This window comes from Onychostoma macrolepis, chromosome 23, assembly GCF_012432095.1.
Source record: "Onychostoma macrolepis isolate SWU-2019 chromosome 23, ASM1243209v1, whole genome shotgun sequence".
Classification (NCBI taxonomy): domain Eukaryota; kingdom Metazoa; phylum Chordata; class Actinopteri; order Cypriniformes; family Cyprinidae; genus Onychostoma; species Onychostoma macrolepis.
The window spans coordinates 27,415,414-27,435,511 of record NC_081177.1 but is presented as its reverse complement, the minus strand read 5'-3'; the positions used below and the strand labels follow the sequence as shown (position 1 = coordinate 27,435,511).

The following is a 20,098-nucleotide window of genomic DNA, read 5'->3' as shown; positions in this document are numbered from 1 at the left end:
CAGTTTAGGCTTTTTGGGGATTAAATAAAAAGTAGCGAACGGATATTTATCATTGTAAGTTGGCTGTGTGCACACACTGCTAAGACACATTCATATCCCCTTTAAATACATTTTCCCTCAATATTAGCCATTAATTATAGCCATTCAACATTACAGTATAACTCAAAGACATTATTTTTAACATTTATTTTGAAAAATTTAACTTAAAGCAATCTATAAATACAATAAACTTAAAACAATAAACTATGAATTGTATATGCATAAACTATATATAAGCTACAGAAGTTAATCAGCGAAGAGCAGTGAGTGATTTCACTTTTTCTTTTGTTCTTTGATTTACAACAATGACAGACTGACTTCGGATGTCTGTGTTCACAGAGAGCTGCTTCACAGACAGCGCAGCAAAACCAAATTAAGCTCTCTTTTTGTCTTATTGTGCTTGATAGTGTGTTCGGCTACTGTAACTAGCCAAAGGATGCCAGAAAAAATGGACGCTGTGTTAATTATGTTTAATTAACGGCGTTAAACAGAAAAACATTTATCGCACAATTAACGTTTTAATTTTGACAGCCCTTGTATTTACACACACTTCTTCAATGAGCAAAGCAAATTTGAGGTATATCATTCACTGAAAACCAACCAAAATGGTGGTAGTACTTCACAGCACCTGTGGGTCTCCAAAGTATATCTGCATTATGAGGGCCACGGTGACGCCCGTGGCGAAGGTCAGGCAGGCGGTGATGATGACGGTCAGCCCGTCACGTGTGCAGGCACAATCCTGTGCCAGCGGGTCTCTGCTGGTCTCTCTCAGTGGAGAGACATCCCGACTGGCCAAGTCAGAGGCAGAGGAGGGCAGCCGCTGCAGTCGGGCCGACTTCAGAAACAGATCAGGGTCTACACAGAGACAGGACAGAATTTAGGGCACTACGTGAAGACTATGTCAGACAGTACTATGATCAAACACATTACCTGTGTCCTGCTCACTGAGAAAGTTATCATCGTCTTTGCGTGATTTGAGCGTGTTGTCGGTTGAAACATCATCTTCTGGTAGTCTAGGGAAGCTGGTGATGCTCATGTAGTCCACAGGGGAGTACGCACTGCTCAGAGCCGCATCCTTCTCCACTACCGTCACTCCCGTTTCGGCTGCCGGAGTGTACATGATTTACCTGAAATCACCAATTGGAATTCAGCGCAATTCTGCATTCATTATGCTGGAAATTCATATCACAATTATTCAATATAACATATAGATTGCTGCAGGGATGAGGTATGTTTGTAGGCCAAAATTTTAGCACATCCGGTTCCATTGTCCTTAAAGGGCACCAATTATGCCACTTTTTACAAGATGTAATATAAGGCCAGTTTTTGTTTTTGGGACTACAGAGGTTGTCAGAAGCTATGTTTCCATCCAAAGACTCAAATTAAACTTGTGCGCAAAACTGTAATATCGCATAAAACATTTGCGAATAAAGCACCGTTTCCATCCAACGAGTCAAAGAGAACAAAATAGTCACTTCCTGGTAAACTAAATATCACTAAGAAAACTAGGAGAAGCCACTGAATATAATAATTTTCATATATGATAAATTACTTGCGCCTCAGAGCAAGCAGACAAAACACAATAAATGCAGTCATTGCTTTCAGAGGTGGATACTGTTTGGGACGCAGTCGTCATGTAAGACAATTATACAGAAGTACTTCGATAACAGACTTTCCTCAGGCATTTCAGAATAACCATAACAACAGATAGATGCTGTGAACGAGATCGGCTTACTGCTAGTCAAGTTATCCCGTCTCATAGCGTGAAGTCACATGACTTTTTCGATGCGCATGGCATTCATTTTCTTTATATTCACGCTCTTGCAAACTATTCAAGCTCGAACCTTTAGGCAAGGCAATTTACATTTACATTTATGCATTAAAAAAAAACGCTTTTATCCAAAGCGACTTACATTGCATTCAAGTTACAGTTTTTACATTTTATCAGCTCTTGCTTTCCCTGGGAATCGCACCCATGATCTTGGCGTTGCTAGCGCCATGCTCTACTATTTGAGCTACAGGAAAGCCTTATATAGCACAAATTTATATAGCACATTCCATACACAGTGGTAATTCAAAGTGTAATAATCACAATAAAAACAAAATGTTATAAAAATTGATTTAAAAAGAAATTAAAACAGTTAAGAATAGAAAATGATTATACATAGTGCAATCAGTTCGGACGTAGCACAGTGCTCATTCAACAAATGCACAGCTAAACAGATGAGTTTTGAGTCTGGATTTAAATGTGGCTAATGTTTTAGCACATCTGATCTCTTCTGGAAGCTGGTTCCAACTGCGGGCGGCATAATAGCTAAAAGCTATTTTGTGTGAACCCTTGGTATTTCTAACTGACTCGATCCTAATGATCTGAGTGGTCTGTTAGGTTTACAGTGGGGCAAAAAAGTATTTAGTCAGCCACCAATTGTGCAAGTTCTCCCACTTAAAAAGATGAGAGAGGCCTGTAATTTTCATCATAGGTATACCTCAACTATGAGAGACAAAATGAGAAAAAATCCAGAAAAAAAAAAAAATCACATTGTAGGATTTTTAAAGAATTTATTTGCAAATTATGGTGGAAAATAAGTATTTGGTCAATAACAAAATTTCATCAATACTTTGTTATATACCCTTTGTTGGCAATGACAGAGGTCAAACGTTTTCTGTAAGTCTTCACAAGGTTTTCACACACTGTTGCTGGTATTTTGGCCCATTCCTCCATGCAGATCTCCTCCAGAGCAGTAATGTTTTGGGGCTGTCGCTGGGCAACACGGACTTTCAACTCCTCCAAAGATTTTCGATGGGGTTGAGATCTGGAGACTGGCTAGCCACTCCAGGACCTTGAAATGCTTCTTACGAAGCCACTCCTTCGTTGCCAGGCGGTGTGTTTGGGATCATTGTCATGCTGAAAGACCCAGCCACGTTTCATCTTCAATGCCCTTGCTGATGGAAGGAGGTTTTCACTCAAAATCTCACGATACATGGCCCCATTCATTCTTTCATTTACACGGATCAGTCGTCCTGGTCCCTTTGCAGAAAAACAGCCCCAAAGCATGATGTTTCCACCCCCATGCTTCACAGTAGGTATGGTGTTCTTTGGATGCAACTCAGCATTCTTTCTCCTCCAAACACGACAAGTTGAGTTTTTACCAAAAGTTCTATTTTGGTTTCATCTGACCATATGACATTCTCCCAATCCTCTTCTGGATCATCCAAATGCTCTCTAGCAAACTTCAGACAGGCCGGACATGTACTGGCTTAAGCAGGGGGACACATCTGGCACTGCAGGATTTGAGGCCTTTGTTACTTTGGTCCCAGCTCTCTGCAGGTCATTCACTAGGTCCCCCCGTGTGGTTCTGGGATTTTGCTCACAGTTCTTGTGATCATTTTGACCCCACGGGTGAGATCTTGCGTGGAGCCCCAGATCGAGGAGATTATCAGTGGTCTTGTATGTCTTCCATTTTCTAATAATTGCTCCCGCAGTTGATTTCTTCACACCAAGCTGCTTACCTATTGCAGATTCAGTCTTCCCAGCCTGGTGCAGGTCTACAATTTTGTTTCTGGTGTCCTTTGACAGCTCTTTGGTCTTGGCCATGGTGGAGTTTGGAGTTGGACTGTTGGACTGAGGTTGTGGACAGGTGTCTTTTATACTGATAACGAGTTCAAACAGATGCCATTAATACAGGTAACGAGTGGAGGACAAGAGGAGCCTCTTAAAGAAGTTGTTACAGGTCTGTGAGAGCCAGAAATCTTGCTTGTTTGTAGGTGACCAAATACTTATTTTACCGAGGAATTTACCAATTCATTCTTTAAAAATCCTACAATGTGATTTTCTGGATTTTTTTTTTCTCATTTTGTCTCTCATAGTTGAGGTATACCTATGATAAAAATTACAGGCCTCTCTCATCTTTTTAAGTGGGAGAACTTGCACAACTGGTGGCTGACTAAATACTTTTTTGCCCCACTGTATATTCAGTGAGCATATCTGCAATGTATTTAGGTCCTAGGCCATTGAGTGATTTATAAATGAGTAAAAGTACTTTAAAATCAATCCTAAATGTAACTGGAAGCCAGTGTAAGGACATGAGGACTGGTGTGATATGCTCAGATTTTCTGGTTCTAGTCAGAATCCTGGCAGCAGTGTTCTGGATGAGCTGCAGCTGTCTAATGGTCTTCTTGGGAAGGCCGGTGAGGAGACCATTACAATAATCCACCCTGCTGGTAATAAAGGCATGAACAAGTTTCTCCAAGTCTTGACTGGAAACAAAACAGTTTTTGAGATGATAGTATGGCGATTTAGTTACTGCTTTGACATGACTACTAAAACTAAGGTCTGTCTCCAGAAACACCCTAAGATTTTTGACTTGGTTTTTAGTTGATTGACCCCTAGAGTCAAGGTATGCATTCACCTTGAGAACTTCATCTTTGTTTCCAAATGCAATGACTTCAGTTTTCTCCTTGTTTAACTGAAGAAAGTTCTGGGACATCCAACAGTTTATTTCATCAATGCATTGGCAGAGGGAGTCAATGGGGCTACAGTCATTTGGAGATAAGGCTAGGTAAATCTGGGCATCATCAGCATAGCTGTGATAGGCAATTTGGTTAGTGGGAGCATATACAGGCAAAACAAGAGCGGTGCAAGAATTGAGCCTTGTGGGACTCCGCATGTCATGGACGTCCACTTAGACTTATGCTCTCCTATACTCACATAATAACCTCTCCCTTCTAAGTATGATCTGAACCATTGGAGTACCATCCCAGAAAGCCTGACCCAGTTTTCCAGTCTCTCTAAAAGTATGTTATGATCAACAGTGTCAAACGCAGCACTAAGATCTAATAGTACCAGCACTGATATTTTGCCAGAATCAGAATTGAAGCGAATATCATTTATTATCTTAATAAGCGCTGTCTCTGTGCTGTGATGCGCTCGGAAACCAGATTGAAAATTGTCCAGGTATGTTTTTTTTTCAAATCAAGACTAAAAGAGTTGCCGAAAGCTTAATGGTGGTGATTTTTAAGTTATGTGACTGTGGCGTAGTTCATTTATAACCTACGCCTAACTTTTCGTTGCTAGTTGTTGTAAATTCATAAATGCTGATTATCTTGAACAAAACATGTAGCCTAAGGATCAACAACTTTTGTTGGTCACAGAGCTCATTTTTCAAAATAATCCAAAAACCAATGGAAAAATCCTGTTGGGTTTTTGTTAAGGGACCCAGGGTGATTTGAACTTTTGAGTTGCTTTGAGTTCAAGCAAAATAATCTGCCAATGGGGTAAGCAAAATAATCTTTTTCAAACAGAAAACAAGATTATTTTTGTTACCCCATTGGCAGATTATTTTGCTTGTTTCAACAAAACACTCAATTTTGACTTGTTTTAGCTGAAAACAAGACAATTTTTACTTGTCTAGAAAATCCTTCTTGATTTAAGAATTTTTAGATATTTTGGCTGGAAACAAAACAAAAAATCTAAGTAAGAAAAGCATTTTTTTTTGCAGTGTAACAATTACATTTTACAGCATCCATGTGAAAACCTGGAAAGAGACATGAGAATTTGGGGAGAAAAAAAAAGAAAGATTCTTAGTGCATTCCAGGGAATTATTCATGGTTTATATTGTAAATTAAATTAGAGAGCAGACCACAGATGCACAGTAGCCTATAAGTTGTCTTTTTTCATTTACTTACAGCGGAATGCAAAGGAACCATGAAAATAATCAGGAGGAAAATAATGCAGCGGGCTGATAAGAGCTATTCTATAGATATCATTGTTAATATCAAGTCACATTAATATACCAAACATAACGTTATTCTCCTGACTTCTGAAAACAGACAATGAATGAAAATTTACAGGATATTCAGTCAAAATGACGGATAAGGATTATTTGTAGCGCAATCTTATGATCTGAAACGATTTGTTGCAGTCTTTTTGAGTGGAACTTCCCCAAAAGGGAAGTGCCTCCCATAATTTAAAACACAGTAGGCTCATCAGGAAAAAGGTGGATAGAACAGGGATCTCCAACCCTGCTCCCGAAGAGCTACTGCAGAGTTCAGTTCCAACACACCCGTCTGTAATTAGAGTAACCCCTTGATTAGCTGCTGGGGTTGAAGCTGAAATCTGCAGGACAGTAGCTCTCAGGAGCAGGGCTGAGACCCCTGCTAAAGAACATGGTTACATTTCTCATGTCTATCTGTATACAGTGGTTCCCAAACCTGTTCCTGGAGTCGCCCAACACAGCAGATTATGAACATCTCCTTTCTCTCACTCATACATTTCAGGTCTTGGAGTCTCTACTAATGAGCCGATGACCTGAATCAGGTGTGTTTGATTAGGGAGACATACAAAATGGCCAGTTGTCTTCTGTAGAGCTGCTTTACAACTAAATTAATTTTGTAATTAATGAATATCGACACTCTTAGTGAACTGAATGAAAATGAACTAAATTGAGCTGAATAATGTCACTATTCTGATCTGAAACCATCATTTCATGAATTTGCTGCATAATTGATTAATTTATTATAACTGATAATCTGATTAATCCTGATGAAGCTGCTTTGAAACAATCTGTATTGTATGGGAGAGTTTTATCCGGGATGTACAGGATTTTCAGTGCTGCGTTTCAACCTATTAGCTACTTTTATTTGTCTTCATTTGACTGCATGTTTATGTGTGTATTCATGGGTAGCGGACTCTCTACCTAAAATAATTTAAGACAGCATTTTGCTTCTCCTCTTCTAACTATTAGTCATACAGATTTTATGACCATACTTACTGATAGCCTACATCCCAGATAGCACACGTACATCTGCAAGATGTCTGTTAAAGATCTCTTGATCTGGAAAGCATCTGTAAGATGTCAGTTTTACACACATTCTAAATCATAAACATCTTAAAGACATCTAATAGATGTCTATTTGACATCTAAAAGGAGACGTCCTATAGACGTATTGCAGATGAGCAAACACTTTAAAAAAAAAACATCTTGCAGATGTAAATTCAGACGTCAAATAGACATCTCTGAGATGTACATGTGCTATCACGGATTGCATTTTCAAAAATGTCACAGGACCATTTTAAACAAAGAAAAAATGGTGACCTGTAAGACCTAAAATATATATTTATATGTTATATTTTAACCTAAAACCTTTAAAAAAAATAAATAAATAAATTTGTAAATTTCCTATTGTAGTATAACTACAATGACTAACATTGCACCCTGAACTGAATTGACAATTCAACATCAATATCTAATACAAAACTCATCTGAAATCACAATTCATCACTTCCAGTGTAACATTATAAATCAAGCCCTCCAAATCTTCTATTCACTGACAGCAATGAAGGCCTGGTGGGTGTTCGTTTATCGAAAGCATCGTTGGCCTATAAGGCGATATAGAGAAAAACAACAACAATCTGTCATGTAAAACAGTCAATATAATAAACACCCCGTCATACCATATAAAGCAGGATGCGCGTGAAAATCAGACGCTTCCTGGATGCATCGGTTTCCCTTCAAATATCACTGTAGTGTTACAGATCACCTCCGAAACACCGCAGAATAATCCGTGTCGTGTGCACGGATGAGGTGTACATATACACGCGTGATTTGCAGAGATCACAATTAAAATAAACCAGAGCTGCGCAGGTTAATTTCCATCCATCCGTGATGCGCAGATCAGAGGCGTGTGCTGTAAAGGTTGTACATGCAGCAGCTGATTCACGCTTTCGGTGTTTTTACACGGATACGGAGCAGAAAACCTGAAGAAGGATCAGCTGACATTATCAACGCAGCGTCAAAGACGCAGGTGTGCGGGCGTTCACGCGTGACGCGTGTCACGTTTAAAATAGCAAGACGGCGCAAACAAAACAAAACAAAACAAAACACAAGGGTCTTGAGATGTTTTATTTGTTTAATTTTTTTAACTGAGTAGTATTTTTAGCTCACACCCCGTTTTAAATCGCGACGCAACGGCCAAAGACGCCCGACTGATGCTTTTGTTTACACCAAAACAATAGCAGTAATGTTTTAAATCCAGCGTGTTCATCATACTTACAGGTTAAATGCGCTGTCCAGTTCTTTTGTCACATATTACTCCAGGTGAATTTCTGCATTCATTTCATGAAATGAATCAAACACTGCGCATGCGCGCTCAGACTGAAGAGAAGCGGTTCCTGCCGAACAGGTTCCTCAAGTCTCTGTTTTTATTAAAGTACGCCAAACACACACCGTGTTTCTCAGGAATGTGGACAATGCCGATGTAATTATTAAGTTTACAGTGTAGCTAACCCTTATTTTTATGTAGCAGCCTGCATTCCTTCTATAAGAAACATGTTCCCAAATGATACTAGGTAATAGTATATGCTATAGTGTGAACCATACTATAATAAAGTGTATTATACTGTATATATTTTAGTTTTTACAACACTTTGTTAATGAACGCTATAGTGACTATAGTAACTATAGTGAAAGTCCTGCAGTACACTTTAGTTTTTACTACAGTAAACTGTAGCGTATTGATGTATAATATACCCTATAGTTGTAGAAAACTTAATACAGTATTGGGTAATTTGTTTATATTAGTTGTTATATTACCACAGCAACTATAGAATTACCACAACAAATTAATTCGCTAGAGTATGGTTCAAAAACACTATAGTATTTATCATAAATTACTATAGTATTTTTTCTTGTGGGGTGTATTTTTTACCATATTTATTCATTTTACATATATATAAGCTATTTTATGTTTTACAGTCATATTTACTTATTTCAAGTCATGTGCATGAAGACAGAAGCAAGAAAAAGCATGCAGGTAAATAATGAGCCCAGATTGCAGTTGCATCCTGAGTGTTTATTGTTATTGTCTGGTACCTGCATTTCTGCATGGATGCTGGAAACCCATCATAGTATTTTGCATAGGTCTCTGATGCCCACGTCATATGGATGAAACAGTCGGCACATCATGAAAACCATGCAGAATAGTGAAAGGCACAATCACCATAGATATCATGTACACCAATCATTTTTAATACTCTTTTTGTACTTTGTTACTAAGGTGAACATCTCTTCTAATAACAATATGAGGAAAAAAAATACAAGCATATTTGTTTTTGTTATCTTTTCTCATTTCATGTTTTCAGTCAACATTCCCTTAAATCACAAATAACTACCGCTTCCACCAACCTCTCGTGAGGCCTAACAGACATCATTCTAGTCCCACAAATTAAATGAATCATATTGAACACACACGCACACACACACACAAAGAAAAATAACACAGAGTATACATTGCCCAGCTGTTGCGCTGAACAGCAGCGGTGGATCTGTTCAGAGGGCAGAGATCACTGAATGTACGTTCATTACGCGATTTTGCCGTGTCCACTTCATCTAACATGTAGAAACAATGCAAACAGAAGACGACCTTCAAGTGGACGATGTTAAGGACCCTTGTAAGGCTACAGGGCTTTGGATTTTCCTAGATACACCACTGACATTCGTACTGCACTCTCTGTGGAGTCAATATGATGTAAAAACAGTCCATTTCAAATGAAATCAAAGAAATAAAAGCATAATTAGATTTACATTATAGTTATATTATTTTGTTAATAGATAGCCCACTACAATAATAGTTTTACAGATTTTGGCAGGTGATAGGAAAAACTACAAGAAGAACTCATAAAATGATTCAACACTAAACTGACAGAAGAAATAACAGAAAATCGCATGTAAAATCAAATCCTCTTAATGCAAAACAGCTCAATGGTGGTACTGACAACATGGCAAACGTTGGTTCCTATCATAAAATACCCAGTAAGAACATGTACTCAAGTTTTTGGAGAAACATACGGTTAAACGATACCATGAAAACAGGAAGGTGATGTTTCAAAATGAAAATAATGCAAACACTGAACTGTAAATAGTTTGCAATTATATACATTTGAATGCAAATAATTGTTTACCTCTTAAGGTAGCTTTTTTCCCCAACTCATGCATGTTGGCATCTCATTCACCATTGCAAACGAAAACAGCATACTGCTAAATACCATGATTCTCCATAAAACGTAAGACAGTGCAAACTTCTCAAAAAATGTACAAACAGTCATATAATTACATACTTTAAGCACCATTGTTAGTCTATTCATTACTGAATACACATATAAGATAGATCACAACGTGGTGGACGCATTTCCTGTAAATGTGCCGAGAGTATTCGCTGACTATCAAGGAAGAGCACATTTTAGTATTCGACGTATGCGTTAGTGTGAGTGCATGTGTGCTGAGACGCTGACCCAGCAACCTCTGACAGACATCAGAATACAATGAAGATGTAAAGCACAATCGTATAATCAATATTTAAGAGGTATGATGAAATGCAAATAATGACATTGTCTGAAAAACGGATGTTTTGAGAAACAGAGAAATGGTCATGGGAAACATTTTCATTCTTTGTCTCTGTGGTCACAGTGATTTCACACAAAAGCATTAAGTGCTGGACAGGGGAACCTTTGAGCTACACTGAAAGCTTTGCAATGGACAAGCACATGTTTTTTTTGTGGAGCATCAGGTCAATCTCACAAAAACTTGACAAATTGCATGCCAAAATCAAAAGTAACTATATTTTGCAGATTATGCAGCCATCTTGACAACTTTTGTGAAATTCACCCTACAGTAATCCTCCATGAAGTAAATAAAGAGTCACAATCGATACTATCCTGCACATTCTATAAGCAATTATATCTATAATCTACGGCAACCTCTCCTCAGCTCTGTAAATTGATCTAAGACATTGCACATTGCTCCGATACTCCTGCGATCGCTTCCTATTAGATCAGATGTTGACAGGGAGCTATCATGTCAGCTTTAGCTTCATGTCATGTTACATGCTAAACAGCTATATCCCAAAAAGATCATTGAAAAATAATGAGTCTTCTTAGTAATACGTTGTTGTTGTTATATGAGTACTATCCATGATGGACCCTACGACAGTTTACCTGAAGGCTCTGTTTCAAAATATAGATTCCTTAAGAAGCTGCCTCAAGAGACATGAATTAAAACAGATTTCAACAGAGTTTGATGGTAACATGTTGCTAAGCTGTTTTCTATACTTTTTGGTACTGAATGAGTTACAAAGTACACATGAGTTTTGATGCTTACAGTTGATTCCAATAGAATTTGATGTTAGCATGTTGCTAAGCTAACACAAGGCAACACTCTAAGAAGCACAAATTCATAGCGCACCTAAATAGTGGGTGTAAATATCTATTTATAAATGCACTGGGGTATCTTTCCCATTCAGACTATGTATAGAATTGGCAGTGCCCACGTTCTCCACCATCTTGAATTGATTTCTTCAGTGAAACTGCCTTTTCTTGGAAGGATACTGCCTTTGAGGAAGCACACCTATAAAATGTGTTTCCTAAATGCTGTTTAGTACTAGGTTTAGGAACAGAGGTCATTCAAAAGTAAGCAATTAAACTAAATTGTTTGGGAGTTTAATTACTTTTGAAAGTTAGCACCGCTATGCTGAAAATCAGGCAGCAACATCTACTTCGAAATGACCTCTTTACAAACGTATCTGGCTAGATTTGTCTTAATCTACAAACTCTCAACTGCTTGAATCTATTCTTGCTCACTCACTTTATCTACATACTTTTTATTCTTGTTGTCTTTAAGTGACCTTTTCATTGCTGTAGTAGCTTTTTGTTCTCTCAGTGCCATGTGATCTTAGGATCATATTTCTATGAAGCATTCAGTGGTTGGTTCCTTCTTTTGACAATTTAACCTGATTATGTTTCAACGAACAGTGCCAATGTACCTGAAGTGTCATTGTTATACATTTAGAGGGATGTATGTAAAGATACAGAGTTTACACGCGTCTCCTTTTCAGCTATACTCCCAGATAGGGAAACTGATTTAGGTGTTATTGAAGGTACATGGGCATTTAAGCAAATATATGAATCGTCTTAGAGTAATTGTGCTTGGTAGGGGGTTTCCAGATAAGAGTGAAAAGAGGATAAACTGGCTTGTGCTCAAAGACAAACCTGATTAATATGAAACTGCATAACATTATGGACATAAAACCAGTAAAAGCAAAAGGAGAACTTGAGAAGGTAAGGGATTCATTGGGAGGTGAGGGTTTCTTGGGGTGGGTTATAATGCCCTCAATGTAAACTTTAATGCATCAGTGGCAGAAGTTGCGCTGGCACGGTTGGTGCAGGAAGGAGTTGCGGGTGTGGGTCGCGCGCCGTTGCACCTGTTCACGCACACGGTTTTGGCGCTGCATGCGGTTGCGTGCCAGGTGGCGACGCTCAGTGCGGGCTTTGGCCCTCTGAACCCTGGAGACCTGGGTGACTTTAGCCAGGGCGCCTGCTTGTGCGGCTGCTCCTCGGGTCACCCGTGTGGGCATGCTGCTTCTGGTCATTATGGGCGCTGCTGATTCAGACATCCTGCTGGAACAGAGCAGATAGGAGGAGGAATAGGAAGTGTTAGAGTGAGAAGCAAATGGACAGAATGGAGTGAAAATTAAATGAGAAGATGGAAGACAAAATTAGGACAGTGTCCAGGTGTCCAGTCCTGCTCCTGGAGAGCCAAAGTCCTGCAGAGTTTATCTCTAGTTCGCTCCAACACACCTTGATTAGCTGGTTCAGGTGTGTTTAACTGGGGATGGAGATCAACTCTGCAAGAGGCCCTTGAGGATCAGGACTGGACACTCCTGGTGTAAATGCTGACATGTCCTACAACATAAGTTTCCAAACCTGTTCCTGGAAGGCCAATGTCCTGCAGAGTTTAGCTTCAACCAACCCCAACACGAACACGCTTGCCTAGAAGTTTCTATTAGGTCCAGCTCTGCACGAAAATGGCCCTCCAGGAACTGATTTAGACACCCCTGTCTTACAATATTAGTTACATACAAATGTTGAATGCGTTGGTTTATAGATGAACAACAATGGTCATCAACAGCCAATTTAAGAGGTCAGTTTTTTCAGTTAGGAATGTCTGATCTTCATGATATAGAGAATATTATTGCAGGGTACAGTTAAGAGGCAGTGTACCAAATTTTGTAAAAAAAATCATCCATCAGGTGGTACTATAATATGTGAATTTCTTATAGGCTACATCCGAAAGCTTAGGCAGCTCACTTGATTAGACCTTGATTGGCTAGTTCAGGTGTGTTCGATTAAGGTCGGAGCAAAACTCATAAGCTGCATTTCCATTACCCTTCAAATTGAAATTGCGAATTGAAAGTACACCTAATGGAAACACGTCAATTTCACAAAAACTCACATATATCGCAAAAAAAAAAGTTTTTACGCTCACATGAGGTGGTTTTTCAGGTAATTCGAAAAAAGGATTATTTCGCAAAATTGCAATGGAAATAGTTTCACATTTACAGGTCACCTGGCATACATAAGTCACATGATCATTCTTTAATGTACTATGACCTCAAAGAAACACCTCATACATGGCTACTCTCAAGTATAAGGGGCTTTTCTTGTCATTAATGCTGATGGTGGCCACTCTAGTCAATGATTGCGTTTATACCAGCTGCGCCGCGGAACGTTTCAGAAGAATCCCAAAAGCGGCTCTCTGCACACCTTCTCTAAAAATACACGCCTACATCTCCTTCGATTAAAAATAATAGCTAGTGCGGTGGCTGCAATATATGTAAACCTACTAACACCTGTCACCATGACTTATCGCGAGAGGGAAAAAAATTTGTCGCATAACATTGAAACGGTGGAAACAATGGAAACGCTTATCGACATTTATAAAATATTGCAAAGTTTTTGCGCGAATCTGTAATGGAAGTGCACCTACAGAACTCCTGAACTAGCCACGACAAAATGTCAACACCAGCAAGCAATAAATCAAGATGCGTTAATCCAGGGGTGTCCAAACTTGATCCTGGAGGGCCACTGTCCTTCAGAGTTTACCTTCTGCTTGCCTCAACACACCTGCCTGCAAGTTTCCAATTTGCCCAGTAAGACATTGATTAGCTGGTTCAGGTGTGTTTAATTGGGATTGGAGCTAAACTTTGCAGGGCATCAGCCCTCTAGGAACAGGATTGGACACCCCTGCATTAGTCCTTCCATGTTTTTGTCCTAACCAACTGTGATGACAAGACATTTTGTCAGTCACCTGGTTTACATTTGTTTTGCGCAACAAACACAAACCAAGTGAAATCTCACTGCAGAAAATAACGCAAACAGCGGAAGTGAAATTTACCTGACACTGCCAGCCAGGCTGGAGGTACTCTCTTCCACCACAGGGAGAGGGCCAGGGGAGACGTACACGGACATGCTGGGGTGCTCGATGAGGAGGTCCTCCATGGGGCTGGTCTCCGCCGTGGCTCCCTCTGCAGTAAAACAGGGGGGAGGGGTGACAAACCAGCTCTCATCCATGCTGCAGGAACACGAGCCCAGCTCGCTTAACAACACATTCACTTCTACTGACTCAAGGTGAGAGAAGGAGGCGGGATCAGGAGGAGAGCAGATGGAAGGGGAGGAATAATGTGCCGCCTGTATCCTGCCTGCTCTAGTCCTGCGGTTTCTGCAGGTAGGAGGAGAGGGGCCGCATATCTGAGATGCATGACATTCACTGCGGGGACGGGCGCATGCTACTGAAGCTGCCTCTGGCCCATCCTCACCTTCAGTGAAGTAGGAAGTGATAGAAGACAGAACAGGGTGTATTTCCAGAATATGAAAGGTTTGGTTGAAGCCATGCGAGTGGGGGATGCCAGTACCATGAGCACACATACCAATAAAAGGAATTCATTCAAATATGGACAAATGAGAAGGGATACAGAAACAACAGAAAAACATAGAAAATACTACCATTAGTTGTTTTAAAACCCTTTTAAATTATCATGATCTACTCACCATGTACTACTGTACTTAATCCCAACAATCTGGTTCCAAAACCTAGTGAGATGCCTACTTGTGCAGCATTTAAAAAATGGTAAGTGTGTCATTTCTCGTAATAGTCTGAACAGCCCAATGGGACACAGTATAACCACACTTACTCAACCATTGGCGACAGTTGTGACGGAAATAATGGCTAAAAAAGGAGATTGTCACAGGAATTACACAGTTAACCAAACTTGGCTTCCTGTCTACTTTTGGCATGAACAAAAAAAAAAAAACTTGCTCAGGGATATCTGCTGCATTCAAATATGTCTACAACCTTGCTATATAGTATGCGAAAACAGCACACCAAAGGAGTAGTATGCAGTAATGTTAAGAAAAAAATGGTAGGTGAGAAGTACCTGGATGACCTATTACTTCTATTGAGGTTCTGGAGCACACATTCAATGTACAGTTTACTGTGCCGAGTTGCGAATGGCACCGACACTGGGTCACGCAGCAGTGACAACATGGTGGAATCTAGTATTTCTGAATTTTATTCATACTACTCATATTTATACTACATTGAACGTATTTAATGCTTTCAAATCAAATGTAGTACCAGGCATCCTCAAATCTGGCCCACTCCTGCAGAGTTTAGCTCTAACCCTAATCAAACACACCTGAGCGTGCTAATCAGAGTCTTCAAGATCATTAGAGCATCACAGGTAGCTGAGTTTGATCAGGGTTGGAGCTAAACTCTGCAGCAGATTGACCCTCCAGGGAAAGATCTGAGGAAGCCTGTGCTAGACAGTATGCAGTTTTGGACTATAGGTCCTTGCACACTGAGTCCGAAATCCTTTTTCAATTCGTCATCCTTTCCTATCAAAATGCTTATGGATGCGAAAACGCAGAAAATCGAACCTGATCCAAATATTTTTATGATGGACAAAAGTTTCGAAGGCAGCGTGTAAACGTGATTGACACAACGTGAGGTCGTATTTATTTTTTAACATGCAAAAATTTTGGACGTGAATTTCGGACTCAAGTATTTCGGACAAGTATTTATATTTACATTAGTGCTGTCAAACGATTAATCACATCTGAAATAAAAGTTTTTGTTTATGTAATATATGTGTGTGTACTGTGTATATTATGCATAAATACACACATACAGTATATTTTGAAAATATTTACGTGTGTGTATATATATATATATATATATATATATACACACACACAAATATAACAATTTTCTTAAATATATACATGCATGTGTGTGTATTTATATATGCATAATAAATATACTCAACACACACATTATGTAAACAAACTTTTATTTTGAATGAATGATTGACAACACTAATTTACATACAAAAAGTATGTGTTGGGCTTTAGAGTATCACATCTTTATCTTAGCAAAATGCTATTTTTAGCATTTGATGATTCCTGTGGGCTTTGCCTGAGGATTGCTATTTGCATGTCATGCATACATGACTGCTAAAACAGTTGCTGGCTATGAAAAGCATTTCAGACCGGGTTCCATGGTGGTTGTTGTGATGATGCCTCACTAGGCTGTTCACTAGGTTTTGGAACCAAGCCAATGTTTTCCAAATTCATAAAAATTAATTCATTACATTCAGTATATTTTTGCTTTTTTACTCCAACATACTCTTCAAACTTGAAACTAACTTAAATATAATTTGTTCCTTGCCTTTATTTTGTAAACTGTATAAATTTAGGTCCCATTAAAGGCAGAGTTTTTTTGTTGTTTGTGTAGGACACTCACCGTGCAGATTGACCAGGAGCCATCCCTCTTCATCAGCCTCAGACACACAGGGCTTTGGTCCCTTCAGATCTGGAGTAACTTCTTCCTCGCTTCCAAAGAACAAACTGGTGAGCCGCTGGAACATGGCTGCCTCGGAGGTCAAAGGTCACAGTTTTTTGTTTCCTGAGGGATAGCTGCCTTAGAAGTTTTTTTTTGTTTGTTTGTTTTTAATAGCTGTTTAATTAACTGAAGTCGCTAATTTTTGTGTTTTTTCAGTGATGTAACAGATGGCAGGTTGATCACAGGTGTATTGGCCTTTTTTGAGTCTTCAGAGAAGGCGCAGTTAATATAAGGTCTCACTTGGTGCAAAGATCTACATTTGACAAAAGACAGAAAAAAGAACAGAATTGGTCAAGAAAACCATATCATGAAATAACATTTCATAAAAATAACATTTAGCAACATCTAGAACAACAGATTTAGTGGCACTATGAGTATTTGGCATTGTTTTTCACATTTTGTAATTTAATATAATAATGTGGTTAATAAATAATTTACATAATTATGTAATTTTATATATATATATATATACATACACACACACACACACACACACTGCATTACAGAATTGGTATTTAGGGTCGAAATATACTTTGTGATAAAATTCATGAAAATAATCATAATGGTCCTAAACATGCTACATTCTTTTAAATGCAATCTTTTTATCTTGTAATTTTAGGTTGAAATATGACCGGTACTTGTTAATTATGACTATGAATATGAAATATAACCAGTATCTATCTCTCTGTCTCTGTTCATCCACATCATTAATTAAATTTAAATGGTTTCAAAATTACCATTATAGTTATATAACTGATTCATGAACTGTATGTTCATATATACATGTATTATTTTATGTACGAACCTTATATTTTACCTCATTTTTTTGCATCTCATTCACTGAACTAAAAAAATAAAAAATAAAGTCCCAATGGCTCCCCTGCAGGCGGGCTTTAACTACCCGTCAGTGGGCGGGGCTTCAGATGCGCAACCCTGCGTGGGGATGACGTCACCGACGCAACTGACCCCGCCCCTCGTAAGACTAGCGGACAGAGTATGAAATAACAGAAAGGAAACAGGGTCATTTTGATAGAAACCAGCAAAAACAACCCCGTTTATGACTACGGCTTTAGCAACAAGATATAAAAATAGCTTTCCCCCCCAAAATAAACCGAATGCATTCACCAAGAAAGAAAATGCGTTTAATAAACATGAATTTATCGTACGTCTGACAGATACTGTTTGAAAAACAACACCGAATCCTGTGTTTACCGATGAATCCAAGGCAACCGTGGCCATATATTTGAAAAACAGTAAAGCAAAAAGTAAACATGAATACAAAACGCATAAAAGCAGTGAACATGAGCATATAAAGCGAAGCAAGCGAGAGAGAGAGAGAGAGAGAGACACTGAGCGCAAAGGGTCACAGCAATGACAGCTCGGATCAAGGGTATTACCAGCTCTCAAATTACTCATATAACCACAGCCTGTATACATCAGCCCTAAAAATCACATTCTCTTCAATAATACAGCCGGTTTAATCAAAATCCGACGGTTGATAAACGAGTTGCTGCATATACAGGCTTGTCCCTAACGTAAAATATCACAAATCAAATTCACTGCTTCTAAACATCGACCTGAAAACACAACATTGAAACGAATGCTATTTTTAAGCGACTTCTGTATGAAAAGATCAGAAAACCATCGACTGGCTTTGGTCTACTGCTATGAATCCCGATCTATAGCGAGAGCAAAATAATAATGAAGCCGTATAATAGGAATGAACCCGAGTAATAACTGACAACAGAATAAAATACTGTTCATACAGATCCATTTATGGTCAATCTACAGTTTTTGGCAGCTGTTATTAGCGCTTGGCAGGTCTGATCTAGTCCAGTTTCAACAGACGGACTAAATTCTGCTACAAACCCGAAGAGATTCAGCATCTTACCTGTCTTACCTGCAAAATTATTCAAGTTGTAAACGCGACGACCACACAATAAAAACAACAAAAATCTTAAAGCATAGCTTTAGGTATTCTTTTTGTATGAGGTAGTAATTTCACACACACACACACAAAAAAAAAACTATATATATATGAAAAAGTCTTTCTTCTTAGAAGAAATCTGCGTGTAAAATATGATTTACACGTCGTTTCAATCGTAGCATCTGCAGCTTGTGTGTGTGTGTTTTCCAGCAGATATAGTTTGTGATGTTATTGCTTCGCCCAGCTGATCCTCAGATCAGAATATAGGACGCACAAAACAGCTGATTGTGACGTCACGGCGCTCGTAGCAACGGCCGGGCTCCGCCCACTCCGGCCGCTGGACCAATCAGAGCTTTCCACCAGCTCCAGCGCTGTGAGTGAAGCGGTGGGGGTTGGGCAGATAGTCTTATTAACGTCATTGTAGTTTTTAAAAATAAATCGCTTATGAAATCGCATAAAACTACATTTAGTCTTAAAGCGGACACATTTAGTAGAGCTTGTGTTGTTTGTTTTGTGTAGAATAATACTGAAAAAGGATTAGGTATGTTTGTATTGTTGATAAAATTTCTATCTAGCAAAGTTGAAAGTCAGAATTGTGTAACTTAACCATAAAAGATTTGGAGCTGATATGAAATGATTTCACAGGCTTGCATCATTCGTTTGATTGTATTGTCATTGCCTTTGGCTTGTCTGAGGTGTTTGTAATATCATTTCACTCACTGGTGTGGCTAAGGTGCATTTCTGGTACTGCAGGTAATTTGATAGGAGTTATGTGAGCTCTGTCTCTTTAAACTGTGTTTGTAAATATTGCCTGTCCCTCCCTCTCCACATTCCTCACTATGGGGGCGGGACTTAGACTGTCACGTGTCACGAGCAACCAATCACAACTCCTGGACTGAAAACTGACTTGTCAGTAACCTATAGAAAACAACTGGTCTTTGGAAAGCCCTTGATGTCTGACTTCAGGATCTTTAGTATATCTTTAGATATATATATATATATATATATATATGAAGAGTTCATTTGCAAAAATAGATAACTCCGTTTTTTCATTGTGCATTCCAATTAATCTCGAAAACACAATAAAAACATAACATAATAAACAAACAGTTATCTGTTTTTGCAAATAAACTCTTCATATATATATATATATATATATATGTAACTTTTGCTAGTTTCCATTTTTACCCAACTATTATCTTTTGCTTCTGAGAAAACACAATCCATATTCTAGAGATAATACTACATACAGTATGTCAAAACAAGGACACCTTTCCCATAATTCCTCCCTTTCTCTGAGTCACCTGGTGATTTGTCTTCTACACCCTGAATGTGGTTGTCATTATTTAAATAAAAACAAAAAACTTGGGCATGATCCTATATAAAACTGCTAATACAATAA

At 38.7% G+C, this 20,098-nt stretch overlaps 2 protein-coding genes across 10 annotated transcripts in view; both read right to left on the bottom strand.

Moving 5' to 3' along the window:
• Nucleotides 1-8,225, bottom strand: part of LOC131532590 (glutathione hydrolase 7) — a 34,912-nt gene extending 26,687 nt beyond the window's left edge. Inside the window, exons 1-3 of one of the 3 annotated variants that reach the window (XM_058764381.1) lie at nucleotides 8,092-8,225; nucleotides 970-1,166; nucleotides 668-894 (exon numbers count right to left, since the gene is read on the bottom strand). In XM_058764381.1, the coding sequence (XP_058620364.1) occupies nucleotides 668-894; nucleotides 970-1,159 (417 nt within the window). In that variant the 5' untranslated portion in view covers nucleotides 1,160-1,166; nucleotides 8,092-8,225. Of the gene's footprint in view, nucleotides 1-667; nucleotides 895-969; nucleotides 1,167-6,249; nucleotides 6,315-7,492; nucleotides 7,837-8,091 lie in introns of those variants that run through there. The other 2 variants (XM_058764378.1, XM_058764382.1) reach the window with 2 other exon arrangements.
• A 643-nt stretch (nucleotides 8,226-8,868) lies between these two features.
• LOC131532505 (tumor protein p53-inducible nuclear protein 2) lies at nucleotides 8,869-18,952 on the bottom strand. Of its 7 annotated transcripts, none has more exons than XM_058764205.1 (5): nucleotides 18,661-18,952; nucleotides 17,575-17,751; nucleotides 16,671-17,022; nucleotides 14,265-14,685; nucleotides 8,869-12,487 (listed from the first exon to the last, which is right to left on the bottom strand). In XM_058764205.1, exons 3-5 carry the CDS (start codon nucleotides 16,792-16,794, stop codon nucleotides 12,220-12,222), a joined length of 813 nt encoding a protein of 270 aa, XP_058620188.1. In that variant the 5' UTR covers nucleotides 16,795-17,022; nucleotides 17,575-17,751; nucleotides 18,661-18,952; the 3' UTR covers nucleotides 8,869-12,219. The 7 variants fall into 7 exon arrangements, with proteins under 7 accessions (XP_058620188.1, XP_058620186.1, XP_058620187.1 ...); XM_058764203.1 differs by having other exon boundaries at nucleotides 17,587-17,751; XM_058764204.1 differs by having other exon boundaries at nucleotides 17,587-17,751; nucleotides 18,670-18,952.
• Nucleotides 18,953-20,098: the final 1,146 nt, after the last annotated feature.

Excerpts from the sequence above, each read along its gene's own strand:
- LOC131532505 (XM_058764205.1), bottom strand. The coding sequence starts at position 16,794 with ATGTTCCAGCGGCTCACCAGTTTGTTCTTTGGAAGCGAGGAAGAAGTT. Across the intron at positions 14,686-16,670 it reads GCTCCTGGTCAATCTGCACG|GTGAGGATGGGCCAGAGGCA; the intron begins GTGAGTGTCCTA and ends ACTTCACTGAAG. Across the intron at positions 12,488-14,264 it reads AGCCTGGCTGGCAGTGTCAG|CAGGATGTCTGAATCAGCAG; the intron begins GTAAATTTCACT and ends GCTCTGTTCCAG.